The 25413-nt window shown below is 45.3% G+C and overlaps 1 protein-coding gene across 4 annotated transcripts in view; it reads right to left on the reverse strand.

Moving 5' to 3' along the window:
* Positions 1–25413, reverse strand: part of elavl3 (ELAV like neuron-specific RNA binding protein 3) — a 158409-nt gene that overhangs the window by 11985 nt on the left and 121011 nt on the right. For 3 of the 4 annotated variants that reach the window (XM_043694866.1, XM_043694867.1, XM_043694865.1), the window contains exons 4-6: positions 22920–23073; positions 18376–18601; positions 13638–13676 (exon numbers count right to left, since the gene is read on the reverse strand). In XM_043694866.1, the coding sequence (XP_043550801.1) occupies positions 13638–13676; positions 18376–18601; positions 22920–23073 (419 nt within the window). Of the gene's footprint in view, positions 1–2507; positions 2607–13637; positions 13677–18375; positions 18602–22919; positions 23074–25413 lie in introns of all 4 variants that reach the window. The other variant, XR_006312326.1, reaches the window with a different exon arrangement.

Raw genomic sequence — 25413 nt, forward strand, 5'->3', positions numbered from 1 at the left:
AGAATCTGGTTTCCAGCATCTGCAGTCATTGTTTTTACCTCGTTGAAATTACCCATAGTGCCTAGGGATGTGCAGGTTAGGGTGAATTGGTCATGCTAAATTACCCATAGCGTCCAGGGATATGCAGGTTAGGGTGGATTGGTCATGCTAAATTACCCATAGTGTCCAGGGATGTGCAGGTTAGATGCCTTAGTCAGGGCTAAATGTAGAGTAATAGGGTACGGGAATGGGTCTGGGTGGGTGACTCTTCGGTGGGTTGGTGTGGACTTGTTGGGCCGAATGGCCTGTTTCCATACTGTTGGCTTTCTGTAGCCAACAGCAGAGAGGTGGAACTGTGAAGTTGTCCTTCGCAAACCAGGAAGAAGGAGGTAAGGGAGCTCCATTGGCATTATTCACATCAGGGTATGCGAAGCTTTTGAGTTCATTGATTATAAACTGCGCTGAAAATTTCTCTGGGGATTGAGTAAGGATTCAAGCAGAGATGTCTTGCTGCTTGACCACAGTGACCACACCCAGAGGATTGTGTTTGCAGTTTTGGTTTCCTTGTCTAGGCAAGAATGTTCAGGAGATGGAGGGAGTCCAGCAGATTTATCAGACTGACTCCTCGAAGGTTGAAATGTGAAGAGAGAGTCAAATTCAGAGCGAACTGAACTATACTTACTGGGAGTTTAGAATAATGACAGGGGGACGCTCATAGAAACCCATAACTTTCTAATAGTACCACACAGGGTAGATGCGGAAGGATGTTCCCAATGACCAAGGAATGCAGAGTCAGGGGTCACAGTCTCATGATATGGAGTAGGACATTATGGACGGAGATGAGAAATATTTTTGCCTGAGAATGGTGAGCCTGTAGAATTCGTTACCACAGAAAGCAGTTGAGGCCCAAACATAGAAACCCCACAGTGTGGAAGTAGGCCATTTGACTCATCGAGTCTACACCGACCCTCCGAAGAGCATTCCACCCAGACCCGCTCCACTTCCCTGTAACCCTGTGTTCCCCGTGGCAAACCCACCTAACCAGCACACCCTTGGACACCATGGAGCAATTTAGCCTGGCTAATCCACCCTAACCCGTACATCCTTGGACTGTGGGAGGAAACCGGAGAACCCGGAGAGAATCTGCATGCTCCACACAGACAGTCATCCAAGGCAGGAATTGAACCCGGGTCCCTGGTGCTGTGAGGCAGCAGTGCTAACCACCAAGCTGCCATGCCACCCCACCAACTGCCTTTTCCTCTGCTTTCTGCCTATTCTCTCCTCTGTACAGAAACCTTCACTCACACCATCTCTGCTTTCTCTCCTTGGTAAGGGGCAGAGATCGGGGGTGGGGGAATGCTGGCATCATCCTTTACTTTCTCATGGAAAGTGGGCATCACTGGCAAGATTAGCATTTGTTACTATCCCTAACAGCCCTTAAAATGGGTGGCCTATCAGGCCATTTCAGAGGGCAGTAAGAGGCACTCATATTGCTGAGGATGTGGAGTCACACGTGGGCCAGACCAGGTAAAGGTGGCAGATTTCCTTCCCTAAAGGCAATCAGTGAGCCAGATAGGTTTGTACAACAATCGATGATATGTCGTGGTCACTGTCACTCAGGCTAGGCTTTGATCTTATTGACCAATAGCAACGTGTGCCCAGCAGTTCTGGTCAGATGGAAGGCTTGTTCAAGCAGGAAGTGGATGTCTGAGTCTCAGGAGGGAGTAAGGCCTACACAGAGAGAGAAAGCTGGTCACCTGCCTATTGGCCCTGTGCTGACTAATCTATCTATGGTGTGTCTGTGTGCACGTGAGTGTACCTGTACATATATGTGTGTGTCCGTGCGTGTGGCAGTGTGTGTGGTGGTGTATATGGGTATGTATGTGCATGTGTTTGTATCGGCGTGTACATGTATGCATCCATGTGTATATGTGTGTATCGGTATGTATATGTGTGTCTGTGCATGTGTATGTGTCTGTGCATGTGTGTATCTGTGTGTGTAACTGTGCATATGTGTGTGTTTATAACTCTGCATGTTTGTGTCCATGCATGTGTGTCTGTGTGCATGGATGTGTGTGTGTGTGTGCATGTATGTACCTCCGTGTGTGTATATATGCACCTGTGTGTGTGTGTATACCTGCATATGTATATGTGTGTGTGTACACTTGTGTGTGTTCGGGTGCACTGGAGTGTATGTGTGTACATATGTGCGTGTGTGTGTGCATTTCTGTGTGCATGTGCCTGTATGTCCGTGTGTGTGTGCCTGTGGGCGTATGTACATACCTGTGTGTGGGGCAGGGGCAGGGGCACAGCAGAGGAGGGTGGTACTGTTGGAGTTGGTGTAGACTCTACTCATGACTAAAAGGTTAAGCATCTACCATGACGTGATGACGACTGGCAGCAGATGAGTGCCACTGAAAGTCTGGTACTTTCTCGGCAAGTGAGTGGCCTTTTCAAGAAGTTGGCTACTGCCTGTCAAACAGAGGAAGCACGCTTTGTGAGAGGTGTTTCAAACAGCAGCCTCTCACCTGGTCATTGTTGGAGCTCCTCAGTGTCACTGATCAAGGGATGGTCAGCTTCACAGACCAAGCCCTTCCCGTGTGTAGGCACAGAGCGGCTGTCCTGTGCTGTTGGGAAATAAGGAATTCATGTCTTAAAAAGGCTCCTAATTGTCTCTTTAATCACCTGAACTGAGTTCCTGTCAGTTGGCAGGTGTTGTTAATGGCATATCAATCATATTATCCAAGTTAGGGATAAACAAGTGAAGAGCACTGATTAAATACATATAAAGTGAGACTGTTGGGACACTGAAAAGATTGGTTAGGGAGGAAGCAGACGCATGAAATGTTGCATTCTGGAAATAAATCTAATTTTGGTACTAAGAGTGGTGACTGATTTCTCACGTTAGTGTTAGCCTACTGAGTGATTTAAGATGGCTGGATCCCAGTGGATTCACAACTTGCGCTGGGATAAGCTACGACAGGATGGGCTCTACCCTATGGGCAGCACAGTGGCTCAGTGGTTAGCACTGCTGCCTCACAGAACCAGGGACCCAGGTTCGATTCCAGCCTCGAGCGACTGTCTGTGTGGAGTTTGCACATCCTCCCCATGTCTGCGTGGGTTTGCTCCAGTTTCCTCCCACAGTCTAAAGCTGTGCAGGTTAGGGTGAATCGGCTGTGCTGAATTGCCCATAGTGTTCAGGGATGTGTAGGTTAGGTGCATTAGTCAGGGGTAAATATAGGGGAGGAGAATGGGTATGGGTGGGTTACTCTTTGGAGGGATTAGTGGGCACTTGTTGAGCTGAAGGGCCTGTTTCCACACTGTTGGGATTCTGTACTCTTTGGAATCCACCTCCTCTGATCTGGGAGAATCCTACACAAATTTTCCTATCCCCATACCTCTTTTTTGAACAGGACTGTCCACTTCCAAGCACGGAATATGAAAATTCCAGAACGCAAGAGCAGAAAATGTTCTGCAAAAATGAGAGATAAAGCATTTAATGGGTCATGGGGTAGTCTGCCAATTACCCTATACTTAACCTGGTGTCAAAACTTAATTGGGTGTAATTGATGCTGAGACCCAGTGAACATAATTGGAAAATAGAAACATAAAATTAGCTAAATGGACATCAAAAGAAAACAGAACAAGCTTTCCAGGCGTATTGTTTTACACCCATGCTTTCAAACGTCATGTCATACGCTGGTCATTACTGTGAAACCGTCAATTGGAAGATTTAATACACAGCACCTTGGATATGTCCACCTTCCTGAAGCTAGCGGTGGCGACTACTGCAGTGAAAGAGAAAGAAAGAGAGACTTGCATTTCTGTGGCGCCTTTCGTGACAACAGCACGTCCCAAAGCGCTTCACCAGCAACGCAGAGATAGCCACTGCTGTAAAGTGGGGAATGCAGTAGCCAATTTGGATGCAAGGGGGGGTTTCCACTCACCGTAGTGTGGCATTGAGCTGATCAATGGGAATGTTTGGGGATGTCGCCTTACGGATAAATAGGGATTGGGAGGGAGGGGCTGTTTGTTCGAGGAGATTCTTCATTGCTCCTCTTCGGAAAACGTGCTGGGATCTTTACCCTTGTTGGCGTGTCAAGACCCCATCCAAGAGACTGCACCAAATTTGGAGATTGAATCAACCTAGGATTTTCTACCTAACACAGGAGGTTTGCAACATGCTGATTGAGCCACATATCAGGAGAACGTGTCGGAGAGAGACAGAGAAATCAACATTTCTAGTCTGAAAAGTGAGCCAGGATGGAATGCTCTTCAGAGGGTGGGGTTAGACTCGATGGGCTGACTAGCCTCTTGCTGCACTGCCGGGATTCTATGATGGGCTGGTAAAGCTGTGAAGAGGTTTCAGGAGAGTGGAAGAGAATAATATATCGCAGGAATAAGATCAATGAAGAATGTGCAAACCCTGAACCACAAGCTCCACGGTTTCTATGATATGGTGGGGCCCTACATCTGGATAATCAAGCCTCAGAGATGCATGTCTCAGGTCTCACGCCAATGAAGCAGAAACAGAAGTCGCTGGGAAAGCTCAGCTGGTCCGACAGCATCTGTGGAGAGAAATCAGAGTTGACGTTCCGGGTCTGGTAACCCTTCCTCAGCTTTTCCAGCAATTCCCGTTTTCCAGCTTTCACAGTTTTTTTTTCGCCTTGGTTGAGGTTGGTCTGGTGAAAGGCAGGCCCGCGGTCAGGCCGCGGTTAGTGCAATCGTAGCCACAGAGTCACAAAGAGGCACAACAGAAGGCTTCTTCTTCCTCAGGCGGCTCAGGAAATTCGGCATGTTTGGAAGGATCCTCACCAACTTCGACAGGTGCACCACTGAAAGCAAACTGTCTGGGTGTACAACGGCCTGGTATGGCAGCTGCTCTGCCCAGGAGTGTGAGAAACTGCAGAAGGTGGTGTGCACAGCCCAGACCATCACTGAAGCCAACCTTCCATTCTTGGACTCCATTTACACCTCTCTCTGCAGCAGAAAGGCTGCCAACATCATTAAAAACCAATCCCACCACGATAATGTTTTATTACAACCTCTTCCATCAGGGGGAAAATACAGACGCCTGAATACACACACCAACAGGTTCAGGAACAGCTTCTTCCCAGCCGTTATTAGACTGATGAATGGACTCTTGAACCTCAAATAATGCTGATCTTGCTAATGCTGATCTCGTCCAGCACACGCCGTGTGCAATATAACCTGTACACCTCTGTCTAAGCCTTTCTGATCTGTACGTCCTTGCTTACTGTCATCTGCCTGTACTGCTCACCAACAAAGCTTTTCACTGTACTTCGGTACATGTGACAATCGATCAATCAACCTTAGGGATCTACAGCACAGGGAAAGACTCATTGTATCAAAAATAACCAGCGAACAAATCAAGTTCTATTTTCCAGCACTTGGCTCATAATTTTGTGTCAAGGTTAGTGTGGTGCTGGAAAAGCACAGCAAGTCAGGCAGCATCCGAGGGGCAGGAAAATAAACGTTTCGTGCAAAAGCCCTTCAGTAGAAATGAGGCTCATATTCTTGTGTGCTTTGGCATCAGAAGTGTCAAAGTATTTCTTCAACGTTATGAGGATTTCTGCCTCTTCCAGGCAGTGAGTTGCAGATTCCCATGACCTTCTGGGTGAGAGAGAGATTCTCCTCACATTTCTTGTGAACCTCCCGCCCCCACCCCTTGTCAAAGATGCCCTCCCCCCCCCCCCCACCAAGGGGAAACATCTCCTCCTGTCGATGCTGCTGGTGAAGAGGTTTCAGGAGAACAGGAAGCTGCCGGGATTGAGAGTAATATATCGCAGGAACAAGATCAGTGGAGAATGTGCAATCCCTAAACCACAAGCTCCACGGATTCTATTGTGCGCTGGGGCCCTACATCTGGATAATCAAGCCTCAGAGATACATGTCTCAGGTCTCATGGGATGGTGGAAGGTGGAATAGATAGGAAATTCATAGAGAAGGCTGGGACGAGGTTGGTGGAGGATGCTCGGCTTTGGGAGTTCAAGGTGTTGCAAATATCCTCTGGGGATTGGATTTATGAATATTACTTGATTTATCATTGTCACGTGTGTCGAGACAATGTGTCGAGATGCAGTGAAAAGTATTGTTATTACGTGCTGTCCCCTTACAGAAGTACATCAGGGGAATAGAACAGAGAGCAGAATATAGTGTTATAGCTACAGAGAAGGTGCAGAGAAAGATTGACTCTAATTTATGATAGGTGCATTCATAACAGCAGCTGTTGATTTTTCAAAATTTCGTATCTTCTGCCCAATGGAAGAGGTTGGAAGAGATTATAACCAGGGTGGGAGGGGTCTTTGATGATATTGGCTGCTGTCCCGAGGCAGCTGGGTGTATAGATGGAGTCAGTGGATGGGAGGCTGGTGTATGTGATTCACAGGACTGCGCTTACAATTCTCTGTAATTTCTTGCAGTCTTGGGCAGAACAGATGCCAGACCACGCTGCGATGCATCCGGATAGGATGCTCTCTGTGGTGCATCTATAAAAATTGCTAAGAGTCCTTGTGGGTGTGCCGAATTTCCTGAGCCTTCTGAGGAAGTGGAGGTCTGCTTTTTTGACCGTGGCAGCACGATCAGTCAATACTATGTGCCGCGGGTTAAACCAGTTTTGAAATTGAGGGGCTGGGGTGGGGTACTCAACCAAGTGTTAAACCCCTGACTCACAAATGAGAAAGGTTCCAGTTCCTAATTCAGGGGCGGAGCCCTGGAAATCTAGACCACTCACCAGCAAGGTGAAGGGTAGAGATATACACAGGTTTCATGTCTGCCATACTAGGGGGCTAAGTCACTCAATTAGCACCTGCAAAACAAACTGTGTGCAGCTGAATTTCTGTGCCTGTGTTTCCCGACAGGGTTATTTTTATTAACCCGTGGGACGTGGGTGTGGCCAGCATTTGCTGCCCGTCCCTAGTTGCCCCTTGAGTTGGTGGAGGTGAGCTGCCATCTTGAATCGTTGCAGTTCACCTGCTGGAGGTAGATTCCCCACCCCCCCTCAATGGCATCCAAGTGGAGAAACAGAAGGGACCAGGGGTGATAGAGGAATAACATGATTAATCTGGAGCTGTGTTGGTAGAAAACAGGCCAAGAAAACTGGGCTTTGGAAATTAAGAGCATCAAATATGCAAATAAGGAATCGATGTTGAATTTTGATGAGACATTGTCTGTAATTCTAGACGTTCCTTTAATTGAAAGGGAACGGGAGTGCTGGAAATTGTAAAAAGGAAAAGACAGAAAAAAAGAAAGATTTGCATTCTTACAGGATTGCTCATTCACACTCGATGCTTCAAAGCACTTTGCTGCCAATTAAGTATTTATTGGTGCAAAGAGGTTTTACAAGGAAGTTACCAAGGTTTGAGTTACAAGGAGAAGGCTGGGACGTTGTTTCACTGGAACGTAGGAGGCTGAGGGGTAACTGCATAGAGGTTTGTAAAATCACAGGGGGGTATTGGATAGGGTGAATAGCCAAGATCACGTTCCCCAGGGTTGGAGGAGTCCAAAACTAGAGGGCGTAGGTTTAAGGTGAGAGGGGCAAGATTTAAAAGGGACCTGAAGGGGAACTTTTTCACGCAGAGGGGGGTGTGTGTATGGAAGGAGCTGACAGAGGAAGTAGTGGAGGCCGGTACAATTACAGCATTTAAAAGGCATCTGGATGGGTATATGAATAGGAAGGGTTTAGAGGGATATGGACAAAACATGAGTAAATGGGACAAGCTCAGTTTAGGAAATTGGTCAGCATGGATGAGTTGGGCTGAAGGGCCTGTTTCCACGCTAGACGACTCTAACCTTGAAGGATCACGGTTATAAATGAGGAAATTTGGCAGCCAATTTGCATACAGCCATCTCCCGCCATATTAACAAGACCAGGTAATCTTTGATGTTGCCTGAGGGATAAATATTGACCAGGAGAACCCTTCTTTAAAATGCATATTTGATAACAAATGAGAGGGCAGCAGGGGGTTGGGCCAACATCTCACATTAACTTTCACGGCACACACCACTGGAGGGTCAGTCTGAATTTTGTGCGAACTCCCAAGAGTGAGTCTTGAACATACCAACCGTACCCTTTCACAGTGGGTACAGCCTGCACACTCTCAATCTACAGACCAATCTGCTCTGCCACGAAGGCTCATCATGTTCTCAGGATAACCACCAATCATCGCACAGCAAATTGTTTTCGGAGAGCAGTCACTGTAACATGCGATCGCAGTGAGGTGCTGCTAAGAGCTAATGAATGTCCCGTTAAAATGCTGCGCCAATTAAGTCACGACAGGGTACCTTGCCCCAGAAATGGAAGATCATTTGATCAAGACGGTACATGCTACTGAGTAGTTCACCCTGGAATATGTTGTCAGCTTGGGGTTACATTCAGGAGTTGCACAGTTTCGCTTTGGTGGCAGTCCTCATGATAGTCCTTCCTCCCCGTCTTTCCCCCCGTGCCTCATGGACATTGTCCTGGCCACTCACTCACTCTATTTGTAGAACTAGGAGCAAGAGTCGGCTATTTAGCCCCTCCAGCCTGCTCTGGTATTTGATACGATCGTGGCTTGTCACGTCTCAGCCTCGACTCCATGTTCCTGCCCGCTCTCCCTAACCCTTTAACCCATTACCGATTAAAAATCTGTCTACCTCCTCTTTAAATTCACTCGATGGCATCCACTGCACTCTGGGGGAGTGAATTCCACAGATTTGTGGGAAGTGGTTTCTCCTCATCTCTGTTTTCAATTTGCTCTCCCTCATCTTAAGCCAATGACCTCTCGTTCTAGCTTACCCCAGATGAGGAGCCATCTCTCTGTGTCTGCTTTGTCAATCCCCTTTACACCCCTCAATCAGCTCTCCTCTCATTCCTGTAAACTCCAGCGAGAATAGGCCTAAACTGCTCGACCTCTCTTCGTAAGACCCATCTTGGGAATCGGTCTAGTGAACCTCCTCTGAACTGCCTCCATTGCAACTATATCCCTCCTTAAGGAATGGGACCAAAGTTGTCTGCAATTCTCCAGTGCAGTCTCCCTAATGCCTTGTACAGTTGCAACAACACCTTCCTACTGGTATACTCTACTCCTTTAGCAATGAATACCAAAATCCCACTTGCCTTCCTTATTACCTGCTGTAACTGCATACTAGCTTTCTGCGGTTCATACAGAAGGACACCCAGATCCCTCTGCACCGAAGTACTCTGTCGTTTCTCTCCATTTTGATAATAAGTTACCTTCCTATTGCTCCAACAACAGGGATAACGTCACTCTTAAAACTTCAGCTGCCAAACTTTGGCCCATTCACCTAACCTGCCCGTACCAATTTGTAAATTTCTTTTTTGTTCAATGCAGCTTATGTTCCCGCTTACTTTAGTGTCATCTGCTAAATTTGGCTAGAGTACCTTCTATCCCTGTATCCAAGTCAGATTGCAAATTGAAACATATTGAGACCAGTGATGAATCAGATCTCCCAACTTGAAGGGTTAACGCGAGATTCAGATTTGAACATATCGTAGCGCTGTTTAATTACAATTGTTACCTTAAAAACAAGTGCGCAGTGATAATACAAGCTGAAGGGAACATGCATTGAGGGAGTACTCTGCTAATGAAATCTTACATAAGTAAAATGAGTGAAATGTAACAAGAGAGATACGGCTGAACTTAGAGGCAGGAGCAAGATGAACATGCATGCTACTGAGAGACCAGACATTGAAACAGAAATAGCAATGTGTCATCATGCCAAGAAAAGATCAAATTAGCTCGAGATGTGATAAGAGGCAGCCAGCTAGAATTTAACAGCAATCCAGTCATTTCTGTTAACGGCTATTGTGTGGAAACACCAATGCTATGTCAGGTGAGCAATGGTGACATTTTGTCTCAAAACAACAAGATCTGTCAAAGACCTTGGGCTTAAGCGTGTTAGAGTTTGAGCGAACGGACGGGTCATTACGAGGGTTCAGGTTATTTCGACAGGGGCGAATAATGAGAGAAAATGTATGTCATGGGAGTTGGGGGTTATGGACCCAGATGGGGGTATGCAGAGATAAAACAACGGTAAGTGTCTTTTCCCTGCAGTGGGGGATTTCAAGACTAGGCAGCATATTTTTAAGGTGAGAGGAGAGAAATTTAAAAAGACCCAAGGGGTCAATTTTTTACACAGAGAGTGGTTCGTGTGTGGAATGAGCTTCTTGAGGAAGTGGTGGATGGGGGTGCAGTTACAATGTTTAAATGGCACTAAGGACATGAATAGGAAGGTTTTGGAGGCATGCAGACCAGGAGCAGGCAGGTGGAACTAGTTTAGTTTGGACTGGTTGGACCAAAGGTTTGTTTGTGTGCTGTATGACGCCATGACTTTAGAGGATTGGTTCTTACTCAGCGAGTTTGCTCTGATCTGGAATCTTCCGCTCACAACCATGATGGAAGCAGATTCAATGGCCATGTCCGAGAGGGTAGGGAAATGTTTCATGAAGGAGTGACTTCCATGGTTAATCAGTGAAGAACAGCAGTGTGAGACTCAAAGGGTAGCTCTCACAAAGAGCCAGTCCGTGTGTGATGGGCAGAGTGGCTCCCCTTGCTTCAGGCAGCATGATGTCAGGGTAGGTATGGTTGCGCTCTTCCCCATTGGCTGGTGAAGAGAGAGGACGTTTACTTGGAATGAATGAGGGTGGATCTGTGAAGGATTTCCCTTCTTTTGCACAGCTCAACAGTGGAAAGGAGAGGACAGGGGTGGGTGACTGAGGGACAGTCCCATACCATTGTTCATAAAGTGGTAAGTGATTATGAATGGGAAATGTGGAAGGACAAAAGTGAGGTGGAGATGGGAGGATATATGACTCTACCTCAGGGACAAGCCTGCTCAGAGGGCTGAATGGCCTCATTTTGATCACCCAGTGTTTGGATTAAAAAATGATCCTCTATCCACAGGTGCTTGGAATCCACCACCAGGGCAATTTCTTTGATGGACAGCTACAATGTTCAGTGGAGGAGGTGGTGGGGCAGTGAAATTGGGGGGGGGGGTTCAAAGCCTCTGGACTACACACTGAGTTTTTCAAAGGGACGGTACCAGAGAAGGCCCATTTACCATTTTACTTGTTATCATAATTCACACCATGGGGCAGGTTGGAGTGAGGGGTATGGGTTACGACAGGTTTGTATAACCGCAGTTGGAGGAGAGTCTCCCCTTCCTGTTCAATCAGGAAAAGATGGAATTCTGTCAACTCCATTAAGCCCTTACTACTTAGGCTTGAACCTTATGGGGATTGGACTCAAAAGCTCAATATCGGGACACGAGGGTAAGTCAGTGATGAAGCTTGTGATTTCCTGCCTGTTAGCCCACATAACGTATCCTGTTAGCTGAGTTCTTATTGGGTCAGATCTCTTGAAGTTTGCTTGCGACAGTGATTACTTACAAGGCTACCATATCACAGATTTATATACAGTCCGGACTCTGTGCTTTCTGATGTTATTGTTCATTACATACACTGACCCCATTGCATGGAGAGAGTGACTGAAGATGAGCTCGGCTAAATCATATATCACATGTTGCGATGCCATGGAAAACTCGATCTTGAATCTGTGCTGAGACACAGCTGTCAGTGGTACACGATGGAGCATAATGTCACACAGGGTAGCTAGTTTTAAACCCCTCTGCCAACGCTGCTTAGAGTTATGGAGTCCTACAGCACAGATACAGTCACTTCAGTCCATGCCGAAACATTATCCCAAACTAAACTAGTCCCATCTGCCTGCTCCTGGCCCATATCCCTCCAAATCTTTCCTATTCATGGACTTATCCAAATGTCTTTGAAACATTGTAATTGTACCCGCATCCCTCACTTTCTCAGGCAGTTCATTCCACACATGAACCACCCTCTATGTAAAAGAATTTGCCTCTCATGTCTTTTTTAATTCTCCTCTCACCTTAGAAATGTGCCCCCGAGTCTTGAAATCCCTCATCCTAGGGAAAAGACAACTACCATTAATCCTATCTATAGCCCTCATGATTTTATAGACTTCTATAAGGTCACATCTCAACCTCCTCCACTCCATTGAAAAAGGTCCCATCTATCCAAAAGAGAAATTGCTGGAAAATCTCAGCAGGTCTGGCAGCATCTGTAAGGAGAGAAAAGAGCTGATGTTTCGAGTCTAACTGACCCTTTGTCAAAGCTAAAAAAAGGGGAGAAATAGGGAGGTATTTATACGAGGCTGAGAGAAGGTGAGTCATGGCTCCATAAGCAAAGGTAGCAAAGAGGCCCGAATTTATTGCTACCTTTGCTGCCAGACCTGCTGAGATTTTCCAGCATTTTCTCTTTTGGTTTCAGATTCCAGCATTCGCAGTAATTTGCTTTTATCCCATCTATCCAATCTTTCTCAAACCTTCCATACCCGGCAACATCCTGGTAAATCTCTTCTGAACCCTCTCCAGCTTAATAATATCCTATTTATAACAGGAAGACCAGAATTACACACAGAACTCCAGAAGAGACCTCACCAAATGTCCTGTACAAACTCAACATGACATCCCAACTCCAATACTAGCTTAGTTTAAATGTCCTTCCGATTAGTGTAATGACCAGCAATTCCTTCATTAAAGCAAGTTGCTCTCTTTGCTCATTCTCATACACCAATTTTGCACCTTTGCTAACTTTCCATTCTTAAAAAGCACTCCCTGATAACCCACCTCAGATATCCTGGAGTCCAACCTGAAGATTTGGCTGGAGAATGATCGCTCCAACCTTCAAACCTGAACCAGATTCACTTGCTGAAGGAGAAAGGCGGGTCATGGAGGTCACTCAGAGTGACGCACTCACAAAACGAGGACCAGTGTGAACAAGGCTTTAGTAAGCACGGTGTCATTCCAAAATCAATAATGAAGTGTTCTAACATTCCTGTTATCACTTCTCCTTTACTGGTTAATTGCAGCTACAACTTTGGTGGCGAGTAAGGGAGGAACAGGAGGAGTTTACACCTGCCTGATCGGTCAAAAAAAAAATTTCAGTAGAACTCTAACTAAAATACAGCACAGGCAACACTGAATATAATATACAACAAATGTAGCCACCGAGTGGCTTGGACTGGGAACACAGAGTAGCCTTCAAAAGCCAATGAGGTAAATACATACAGGGGGCACGGATATGGGGAGAGAGTGGATTTACTTCGCAATCATTGAAGTATTCAAGAAAGAAAGAAAGACATATTTTGCTGAAGGTTTTAATCAGGACAGTTGACTTGAATACCAACGCAAGGGGAAAACCAAAATTTGTACTGCATGAGGGGAAAGCGCTGATTGGTGGGTAAGCATTCTCTGGTTAGTTGTACTGCAGGAGGGGGGAATGTTGATTGGTGGATAAACAGACGTTGCTGTGAAGCTCGTGCCAGTTGATGATAACTGACAGTTAACTGCCACTCTTTGTTTAGATTTGAAATGGGATGGGGTTGCCATTACCCTGAGAAACAAACTGTCACCTATTTTGTTGAGTTGAAAAGGGGTTGAATTGATGTAGCTTATAAAGGTGTTTGTTATTGACCGCCAGATAACTATCATTCTAAAAATGTTGTGAGTGCACTTTGGTGCTCTAGTACATTTGACTGGATTGCTGGGGGCGATTATTAATATTTAGCCCTTTGTCAGTATAGCAGCTTAGGAACATTAATTACCTCTTTACGCCGTAGGCCATGTTAAGTAAATTGTCCAGCCTGTAAAGGAGAAGGAAATGGAAGGAAGGGTGGATGTTAGTACTTATGAAACAGTAGCCTTTATTTGAAGAGAGAGAAAGAGAGAGAGAGAGAGAGAAAGATGGAAAGACAGCACAGCAGATATACAACATCAGGTACATGTCAACCATATAATGAAACAATTCCAATCATGCCCTTTCCAATTATGCCAGCAATATGAGACTAAGATGACTGCTGAATTAACATGGCACAGAAAGTCTGATAGGGATTGTCAGAGTTTGGCTGTCTCATTGCATTAGAACTTGTAATTGAAAAATTGGCTCACTGACTGTAACTTGCCAAATTATTTCTTGTCAAGTGCATGTGTCTATTTTCTCACAAACAAAGACTGGATTTATAAAAAGAAACAAGTTTAATTTTGTACCAGCTTGGGCTCGATATTTTCGTTGGCACAACAGCAGATTATAACACTCTCACATTTGACTGCAGGATAAGTCAAGAGTTCAATGTCTTACCCTTTCTGTTCCACGCTGTCCCCGACCACCACCACCACACACACACACTCAGAAGCATAATCAACACCAAGAAAAATGTTCATCCAAAGCAGACACAAGATTCCTAATCATTTTGCTTTACGGCACAGTGGCTCACAGTGCCAGGGTCATTGGTTCAATTCCATCCTTGGGCGACTGTCTGTGTGGAGTTTGCACATTCTCCATGAGTCTGCGTAGGTTTCCTCCCACTGTCCAAAGATGTGCAGGTTAGGGTGGATTGGCCATGCTAAATTACCCATAGTGTTCAGGGATGTGCAGGTTAGGGTAGATTGGCCATGCTAAATTACCCATAGTGTTCAGGAATGTGCAGGTTAGGGTGGATTGGCCATGCTAAATTACCCATAGTGTCCAGGGATGTGCAGGTTAGGTGGATTGGCCTTGCTAAATTACCCATAGTGTTCAGGGATGTGTAGGTTAGGATGGATTGGCCATGCTAAATTGCACCATAGTGGTCAGGGATGTGTAGGTTAGGATGGATTGGCCATGCTAAGCTGCTCAAAGTGTTCAGGGATGTGTAACTTAAGTGCATTAGTCAGGGGTTAATGTAGGGGAATGGGATGGGTGGGAGCGTCGGTGTGGACTTGTTGGGCCAAAGGGCCTGTTTCCACACTGTAGGGATTCTATGATAAATGTTGTGAAAAGCAGGGCTGCAATGTACAGAGCCTCTGTCTTCTCATTCCATGCTGCATCTTCATGGTGTGGATGACATGGGCAAGACCAGGGTTTGTTGCTTATTCCTAATTATCCTTGATTTAGTGCAGAAGAGTGTCTCCTTCACCAGCTGAAGATCTGCCAGTGTCCTCAAGAGGGCAGAGTAGAGTCAAACTTATCAATATTGGGAGTGGAGTCACGCACAGGTTTACTTCCCTAAAAGGCTTCACCGTTAGCAATTTATTTTCCAATTTTTATTTTTAACAACACAATTCACATTCTCAAGATTTGAGCTGAAGTCTGCTGGATTATTAACTTGTATGTTGGTACCATGTTTTCTACATGTTGGCACTATGCTTTTTGCGTGCTTTCTGCGTGTTAGCACTGTGTTTTCAGTATTTTGGCATGTTTTCTGCATGTTGGCACTATGTTTTCTGTATTTTTTTTCTGTATGTGGGCACTATGTTTTTCTGTATATTCTCTGTGTGTTGGCACCATGTTTTCTGTACATGGCCACTGTGTTTTCTGTATGTGGGCACCATGTTTTCTGTATGTTTCTGAACATTAGCACTGGACCACATGCAGGTCTGCTTCTCAACCTCTCCCCTCACCTGAGGTATGGTGACCCTCAGGTTAAAGCACCTCCCTGTCATCTCTCTCTCTCTCTCTCTTTCTCCAATGAGAGAGCAACCCTCTACTCTGGTAGGACCATGATGACTTTCCCTTCACCCTTACAAGGCTACACACATTTTATTTGGATTCAACTGACTGCACTGCACAGCAACTTTTCCTTTGTACTGAGCAGTAAAATACGGGCAGAGTTGGGAGCAGATCACTGAGAAACAAAATATTCCTGAACGTGTCAATCTGTCAAATTCTTGTACAGCAATGCTAAAGCTTAAGAATTTTCTGAAAAATCAATATGGTTTTACTGGTGGAAGGAGTCCTTCCCTTTGTGTGAACTGGCAGAGGTATTATTTATAAAATGATGCAGTCATACAGCATAGAAACAGACCCTTCAGCCCACCATGTCTATGCTGTCTCATGAATACCAAACACCAATCCCATTTATCTTCCCCTTGGTCCACAATTTACGTGTTTAATTCGCCTCAGAGCAATACAGAGTTGACACTAGCTTCTTCAGTATGCAGGGACTTTTTTTTTTGTTTTACAAAGTTTTAAAAAGTCTGCACCACACTTCCAGCAGCTTTCTGTAGCGTCTGCTCACTTCTGTTCACAGTCCGTACCCAGTTTCTAACCAATCGGATATGGTGAGCTTCAATACTCAACAGACCTTAAACTTTGGTGAAAGGAGTCCTGCTGTTCAGGCTTTCCATTGTAAGCCTGTTCAGTTCATCGAGTCTGCTCCACCATTCAGTGAGGTCATGGCTGATCCTCAACTCCACTTTCCCCAGCTTGCACACATCCGGGTGAGGATGCTAGGAACTACCTTGATTAGAGAAACACAATTCTATACAGAATAGGAAGAGGCTACTGATTGGTTGGCACGCGGATGGACTAAGAGCAATGAGCTGGCCTTCTGCAATTCTCAGACTAAACTCCCAAACCGATCAGAATTTCATAGAATCCCTACAGTGCGGAAGCAGGCCATTCGGCCCATACTGACTGTCCTAAGAGCATTCCATCCAAACCCCTTCCACCCCTTATTCCCTGCATTTCACATGGCTAATCCAACTAACCATACCCCTGGGCAATTTTAGCATGGCCAAATCCACTTAATCTGCGGGAGGAAACTGGAGCACCCGGAGGCAACCTGGTCAGACACAGGGAGAATGTGCAAATTCCACACAGACAGTCGCCCGAGGCTGGAACTTAACCTGGGGACCATGGAGCTGTGAGGCAGCAGTGCTAACCACCGAGTTACCATGCATCTACCTGCCTGGTCTGAGAATTGAGACAAAGAGGGCAATTTCACATTTATAGTGCGTTTGCCAGATTTCGCCTGCTCACTCAACCTCTTCACATCTCATTGTAGCCTTCTGAGGGATCTCATTGCATTCCAATTTCCTACCTTACTTTGTGTCACCAGCAAATTTAGCTACCGTATCTTTGGTCCCTTCATCCAAGTTATTAATATTAATTACACAAAGTTTAGGCCCAGCACTGATCCTTGTGGCACATTACATCTTGCCAAAGTGAAAATGAACCATTGATGCCTACACTGTTTCCTATTGGCCAGCCAGTTTCCTATCCATGCTACTCGCTATACCATGAGCTCTCACTTTCTGCAAAATGCATTCTGGGAATGCAAATACGTGGCATCCACCAGCTTCCCATTATCTACCTCACAGGTTACGTCTTCAGAAACTCAAATAAATTTGTTGAACGTGAATTTACTTTCACAAAACCATGTTGACTCAGCTTAATCACCTTGAATTTACCTAAGTACTCTGTTATTATGTCTTTAACGATAACTTCTAACGTTTTCACTCTGACAGATATTAAACTAACTGGCCTGTAGATTCCTGCTTTCAGTCTCCCTCTCTCTTTTAGAATACAGATGTAAATTTTGCCATTTTCCGAAGCTTCCCCGAACCTAAGGAATTTTGGAAAGCATCAACCGCTTCACTAGCCATTTCCTTTAAGAAGCTGCAAAATTAGATTTCAATGGATAAATGGGAAGCAATTCCCTGATTGTCTGAATGCGGCCTGGCCTTTAAGAGGCTGAAGAATGTAAGTTCAACAATTTTGAACTGAAGATCATGGTGACGCAGATAAGTGAGATATTAGAGTTGCAGGTAAGCTCAGAGGCTGGTAGAGACATCATTGCCCGAAAGGCAGGACACGATGAAAACCCTAAACTGCTGTTAATTACTGAGATAACTGCACAGAGGCCGGTATCCCATCACCGAGTCACCCTTTATTTACTCGTGCAGAGTACACTGCCTGAAGCTAGCCAGCTCAGAGTCTGTGCCCTGAACTGTGGAGATTCTAATCTCCTGGTTACATTGGTCAGCCAGGGCTCTGGTGATTGACCCAGGTTAACAATCCCAATCAGCAAACTCATAGTTAACGAGGTCAACTTGGTGCCATTCATTACAATCAACAAACCCAAAATGGCACAAGATCCCACAATGTTGGAGATCTACTGGAGTCTTTGATTTGCAAAAGAAATGGCTCCCTGTTCAGGGAGTGGAAGACTACTATCAAGAGATTCTGACTGCAATCAAAATATTTGGGAAGTAAATGCATTTATATATAAAGTCCTGGTTTACCTTTTGGTTTTTACTTGGGGCCAAATTCGTTCAAAGTGATTTACCTCTGAACGATGTTCCAAATGTTGTTAAAATGCCAAGATGTTGCATGCTGGGACTGCAAGATTCTAAGTCCCTGGGCCATCCAGGTCAATTCAGCAGTCATGGGAATACGAATCAAACTCTAAGCTGGCCCCCTTGAAGTGGTACACGATGACAATTCTGGTTGCCGTGGCAAGGAGGCGTCCCACAATGCACAGGGTCAGCAAAGACAAGCAGGAGTCAATCATGGCGCCTTACCTGAATCTCTGTGCCTGGTGATGCAGGGGTCCCGGGTACCGCCGGCTTGTGGACTGGTACAGCTGAGAGAGCAGTGCCTGGCCAGTCTTTTGGCTGGGATTGTTTGCGAACTTCACTGTGATGGGCTCAGTCGCCCCTAGCGGTTTCTGTCCATTCAGTCCCTTGATAGCTTCCTCCGCCTCTATCCTCTTGTCAAATCGGATGAAGCCAACCCCTCGAGAGACGCCTAATTGGGAAAAGATGATGGGTCACCTTTGAGAACCAGTCTGCAGTTCACATAACCTCAAAGACTCGCTATCATTTACTCCCTTGGTGTGAAATGCTTCTTTTACCACTTTCCAATTTATTCCTCTTCTCTCTTGCCTCTCACTTTGACTCAGATTAGACTTGAAATGCTGAGTTTGTACTGCACTGTCAGAGGTGCCCACTTTTCAGGCAAATCTAGGCCCTGTCTGAGATCCCACGTTCACAATCTCCTGGCAATATTTATCACTTAACGTTACTTAATGCACTGGTTGGGCCAAAGGGCCTGTTTCCACACTAGGGAATCTAATCTAAAAAAAATCTAATCTCATACGGCTAAGGTAAAAGTAAAATACAGCCAGGTGCTGGAGATCTGAAACAAACAAAAACTGAAATTGCTGCAGAAACTCAGTGGAGAGAGAGAGAGAAACCTTTAATGTTTTGAGTCTAATATGATTCTTCCTCAGGAGAAGATTGTTCTTCATATTGGACTCAAAATGTCAACTCTTGTTTATCTCTCTCTAAACAGATCTGCTGAGTGTCTCTCGCACATTCTGCCTTCATTTTTACTAATACAGGTGATGCAGTCATAGAGTCATACATTCAGTCCAACTCGTCCATGCTGACCAGACATCCTAGATTAATCTCGTCCCATTTGCTAGCACTCAACCCAAATCCCTCTAAACCCTTTCTATTCATGTACCCATCCAGATGCCTTGTAATTGTACCAGCCGCTGGCAGCTCATTGTCACACTGTGGTTGGCGGGAGCTTGCTGTGCTGAAATTTGCTGCTACACCCTTCCGACATTACAGTGTAGAGTAACTAAAGTCCTTTGGGATTTCACGAAGTCTCAATCTTGCTCTCCCAGACAATCTGCGTGCCTGAGCTAAAGGCATGATGGTCATCCAGCTATTCGGAATGCGGTCGAAGAGGTTAGTTCATTGTTTACTGGATGTTCCCATTTCCATGATCATTTAGTGGATGAGGTGTGTGTTTCTCCAGGTTTGTGTTTCCCTCTCTATCGCATCCCCATGGGAAAGGTGATGGCCTAGTGGTATTATTGCTGGACTGTTAATACAGAGATCCCAGGCCATGCCCAGGGGACTCAGGCTTGAACCCCACCACAGCAAATGGTGGAACTTGAATTAAATTAAACAAGCAAGTTTCGAATTAAGAGTCTAATGATGACCATGACTCTATTGCCAACTGTTGGAAAGACCTATCTGATTCCCTAATGCCCTTCAGGGAAGGAAACTGCCATCCTTACCTGGTCTGGCCTACATGTGACTCCAGACCCACAGCAATGTGGTTGACTCTTAACTGCCCTGATGAAGGGCTTATGCACACAACATTGACTCTTCTGCTCCTCGGATGCTGCCTGACCTGCTGTGCTTTTCCAGCGCCACAGTTTTCAACTCTTAACTGCCCTCTGGGAAATTCAGGATGGTCATTAAACTCTGGCCTAGCCAGTAATGTCCTCATCCCGTTAATAAATAAATAAATAAAAATTCAAAAATCGAGTTGTCGAACCAGGGAATGAGGACTTAAGAGAGTTGCTACTGATTTACTGTCAAAGTTTCTCACAGAGGTGGAAATATATAAAGATACATGTTGTTAAATTTCTTTTACAACCATTCGCGGGATAAGGGTGTCACTGGCTAGGCCTACATTTATTGCCCCATCCCGGATTGTCCAGGGAACAGTTAAGAGTCAACCACATTGATGTGGGTCTGGAGTTACATGACGACCAGACCGGGTAAGGACATTAGTCCTCCCTTAAAGGACACGAGTGAATCACATGGGGTTTCTCTGACAATCACTTGATGGTCATCATTCGATGCTTAATACCAGACTGCTTTTCTTATTGAATTCAAATTTCACCATCTGCTTCAGCAGGATTTGAACCCGGATCCTCAGATCGTTATAAAAACTGAAAGAGCTGCGGATGCTGTGAATCAGAAACAAAAAAATTGAAATTTCTGGGAAAGCTCAGCAGGTCTGGAAGCATCTGTGGAGAGAAATCAGAGTTGATGTTCCTCAGAACTGACCCAAAACGTTAACTCTAATTTCTCTTTGCAAGGTTTGTGAAGGTTTGTAGTTCAGGTTGAGGTTTAGGGTGTAGGTTTTGCTCGATGAGCTGTAGGTTTGATATCCAGACGTTTCATTACCTGGCTAGGTAACATCATCAGTGGCGACCTCCAAGTGAAGCGAAGCTGTTGTCTCCTGCTTTCTATTTATATCTTTCTCCTGGATGGGGTTCCTGGGGTTTGTGGTGATGTCATTTCTTGTTCGTTTTCTGAGGGGTTGATAGATGGTATCACTCAGAAAACCACTCAGGGCCCTATTTCTCAGGAAGGGTGTACTGGCCCTGGAGTGTGTTCAGAGGAGGTTCATGAGAATGGTTCCAGGAATGAAAAGCTTAACATATGAGTAACGTTTGAGGACTCTGCGTTTATGCTCAATGGAGTTTAGAAGGATGAGGAGGGATCTAATTGAAACATACAGAGGCTTGGACAGAGTGGATGTTGGAAAGATGTGAAGTTTTGCAGTTTGGAAAGACAAATCAGGGCAGGACTTATAGTCATAAGGTCCTAGGGTGTGTTGTTGAACAAAGAGACCTTGGAGTGCAGGTTCATTGCTCCTTGAAAGTAGAGTCACAGGTAGATAGGATAGTGAAGAAGGCATTTGGTATGCTTTCCTTTATTGGTCAGAGCATTGAGTATAGGAGTTGGGAGGTCATGTTGCGTAGGCCACTGTTGGAATATTGCGTGCAATTCTGGTCTCCTTGCTATAGGAAGGATGTTGTGAAGCTTGAAAGGGTTCAGAAAAGATTTGCAACGATGTCGCCAGGGTTGGAGGGTTTGAGCTATATGGAAATAGGCTGGGGCTGTTTTCCCTGGAGTTTCGGAGGGTGACCTTATAGAGGTTTATAAAATCATGAGGGGCATGGATAGGGTAAATAGACAAGGTCTTTTTCCCCAGCGTAGGGGAGTCCAAAACTCGAAGGCATAGGTTTAGGGTGAGAGGGGAAAGATATGAAAGGGACCTAAAGGGGCAACTTTTTCACGCAGAAGGTGGTGCGTATATGGAATGAGGAAGTGGTGGAGGCTGGTATAATTACAACATCTGGATGGGTATAGGAATAGGAAAGGTTTGGAGGGGTATGGGCCAAGTGCTGGCAAATGGGACTAGATTAATTTAAGATATCTGGTCTGCACAGATGACCTGGGCCGAAGGGTTTGTTTCTGTGCTGCACATCTCTATGACTCTACTTTTTTGAACGTCAAAAAAAAGTTTAATTGGCTCAGATTCAATAGTTACGGTTGACCACCAATGCTTGCTGAAGGCCCCCATGGGACTTCAGGCCAGTGTAGATTCCTAGGGCTCTGTCAAGTATGGGAGAATGGTACTTTGTTAGACTCAATATATAGGGTGTTGCCTTTCGCCTTGACTACATCTCGTGCAGGGTTGTAAAAATTGCCACTTCCAATCCAACTGTTCCAGGGTTGGGAGGGGACTGTCAATTTTGATTCAATATTAAAGCTTCTTCTTTGTTTCTGGTTAGGTTGGGCTGTTCAACCTTGGAAGGAGATGACTGACAGAGGACTTCATACAAGGGTGAAGGTAGTTGACATATGTGAAGGCAAACATTTGACACAGCACATGACAGTTGGTTCAAACACAAGGAAGGTAAATATATTTAGTTCTCCAAATAAGCAATGATTAATTATTGGATGTAGGAGTTAAAAAGGCATGTAAGAATTTGACAACATTGCAATGATTCAGAAGTTGATAGGAAAGGATACCAACTCAATCTACTATGTGATCTTCCAGTAGTTGACAATAAAGTATACTTTCACCATGGTGCTAGTCATGAGACATTTGGAAAAGGCACATATTGAAACTTTTCACCTTGCTCTCATCAGGGCAGTTCACAAGAATACCAGTTTAAGGGGAAGCCAATATTTCTACACTCACACAGTATAAATGCTGGTTTCTCTTTAAATTGGTTATTCTTGCAAATGCTCCTGATGAGCCAAGACGAAAACCTTTGGGCAAGTGCGTATTTTGGGTGCTGCTGCCAAACAACTTGCTGCATTCAATGGTGGAGTTTCTCGTTCAACCAAGCTGGAAGGAATTGGACTGGCAGAGTGGACATGATCTCCAACTGGTCAGAGCAGTCAGCGATATGTACCTGCTTTACATTGAGGACAGACAAGGCCGGTCTGGGGGCTCATTGATCTATCAAGCCGTCCTTAGTCACTGACCATCAACTGTAGAGGTAGAAGGTGAGTCTTACCTGTGACTTGGTCGACGAGAATGCGTGAGGTGATGATTCTGCCGTACTGTGAAAAGAGTTGCTCCATCTCTTTCTGACTCATGGTCTTGGGAAGCCCACTGACGTAGAGATTGGCATCTCGAATAGAGGCAGAGCTGGGCCGGGCGTAGGAGACCTGGAAAGTGGAAATGGTGACACTCAAAATGTGGCCGTCTCAAATATTTTCGGTGAAGAAAGGGGCAAGGTGGGGGGGCAATTTTCTTGCTCCTGGTCTTCAACTGAGAACGGTGCGCTCATTTACGGAGATAATGAGATGAACAGAGAGTTCTGGCTTCTCACTTTCACATGGAGCACGTCACTGATTGGGATGCAGAACCCTTTGAGGGTTAAATGGAACTGGTCCAGAGTTGACTGAGAGCAGTTGATGCTTATTGGACTCTGTATTTAAGAGTTGGGATCATCCCTCCAACGTAGGGTGGCTCAGTGGTTGGTACTGCTGCCTCACAGCACCAGGGACCTGGGTTGATTCCACCCTCGGGTGACCCTGTGTGAGGGGTTTGCACATTCTCTCTGTGTAGGTTTCCTCCGGGTGCTCCAGTTTCCTCCCACAGTCCAAAGATGTGTAGGTTTGGGTGGATTGGCCGTGCTAAATTACCCCATTGTGTCCAGGGATGTGCAGGCTAGGTGGGTTAGCCATTGGAAATGCAGAGGTATGGGGTTTGGATGTGATGCTTTTCGGAGGGCCAGTATGGGCTGAATGGTCTGCTTCCACACCATTCAGATTCTATGATTTCATTTCAATTTAGCCTCTTCCCTCTCTCCCTACCCCTCTCTTTAAAAACTGTATTTTTGTTTCTAATCAACCTGTTCAAAGATGCTATTGCACAACTCTGGAGCAGGTGGGGCTTGAACCCTAGTCCAGGTGTAGGGACACTACCACTGCACCACAAGAGGGCCTCACTTTTAATTCCTTGAAAATTGCCTTTAAAGGACTCTGCCTGTAAATATTTGATTGGCTACATGGGCGATTACCAGGGACGGTTAAAAGAAAAAATAGAAAATGAAACTCACGGTGATTTTGATGGTGGGGAAGTCCCTCAGCTGTGCGTAATAGCATTTGGGAGTCCATAAAAAAATTGTAAAGCAGACCCATTCCATTATGGTGTAGCCCCTACTCTCTCTCCCTACCGCCCCCTCACTTTGATGGCTTGCATTGACCTTAATGCCCTTTGCATTTGATTGGCTGCAGTGGTGATCACTGATGGTACTTAATGGTTAAAAACAGGAAGAAAATGTCACGGTGATTTGGTGATGGGGGAGTCATTCAGTTGTGTGTAGTAACACTTCTGGATATATAGAATAAAAACAAAAGTTAGATTCTCCCCTTTCAACTCCATCTGGATTTAATCCCTTCTCATTTTCTCTCCCCTTTGATGGTTTGCTTGCTGGAATGAGATTTGTTACGTAAATTGGGAATTTTCTGGTAATGGATAAAGAAAACCATGATGGTGATGGGGGAAGAAAAAACGTTCAGTTATGTGTGGCTACACAACTGGATGTAAAATAAAGAGTTGTGTTCTGCAATTGGCAATATGAGTGGTGGCTAATAATTTTTTTAAAAACTTGGTGAATTGGTGACAGGGTAAAGAAAATGTGTTTAATTGTGCACAAGAGCAAATCTGGGGTAGAGTGCTTCATCTCCCCTTCCAACACTATTCTGATAAAACCTTCCCTCCCTTCCCCGTATCTCTCTCTCAGCTTTGTTGACATCTATTGCCCTTAAAGGGGTTTGCACGTACATTATTCAATTGGAAACACAGGGTCATTTGTTGATGTTGGGTAATAGATGAAAGAAAATACCATGGGGTCACTTGCTTATGGGGATAACAAAATGTTCAGTTGTGTGTAAGAGTACATCTGGAGAGAGAAAAAGAGAGTTATGGTCTCACTGGTCCAGGGATATGATTCCAGCCTTGGGATCTGGAGTGCTCTGGTACCAGAGAGGTTCTGTATTCGAATTCTGGATTGTTTGACCTTGGTTTGGGGCTTTTGTGATGCGGTGGTAGTTTGTTCTGGCCTCTAGACCAGGAGGACAAAGTGAGGACTGCAGATGCTGGAGATCAGAGCTGAAAATGTGTTGCTGGAGAAGCACAGCAGGTCAGGCAGCATCCAAGGAACAGGAGAATCGACGTTTCGGGCATAAGCCTGAAGAAGGGCTCATGCCCGAAACGTCGATTCTCCTGTTCCTTGGATGCTGCCTGATTTGCTGCGCTTTTCCAGCAACACATTTTCAGCTCTAGACCAGGAGGCACAGGTTCAAGTCCTACCTGTTCCAGACATTTGTGATAGCAACTCTGAATACAGGGTTAGAAAATAAGAGTTGGGTCCTTCTCTGGACACCTCGAGAGAGAGGAATGAGGCTGAGGTGCATTTCACCCCCCTTGACTCCATTTTCAATTAGTCCCTTCTCCCCCTCCCTCTCTTCTCCTCCTTCATCTCTTGCATTACTGTTGTA

Source organism: Chiloscyllium plagiosum, chromosome 8 (assembly GCF_004010195.1).
Source record: "Chiloscyllium plagiosum isolate BGI_BamShark_2017 chromosome 8, ASM401019v2, whole genome shotgun sequence".
NCBI classification, from domain to species: domain Eukaryota; kingdom Metazoa; phylum Chordata; class Chondrichthyes; order Orectolobiformes; family Hemiscylliidae; genus Chiloscyllium; species Chiloscyllium plagiosum.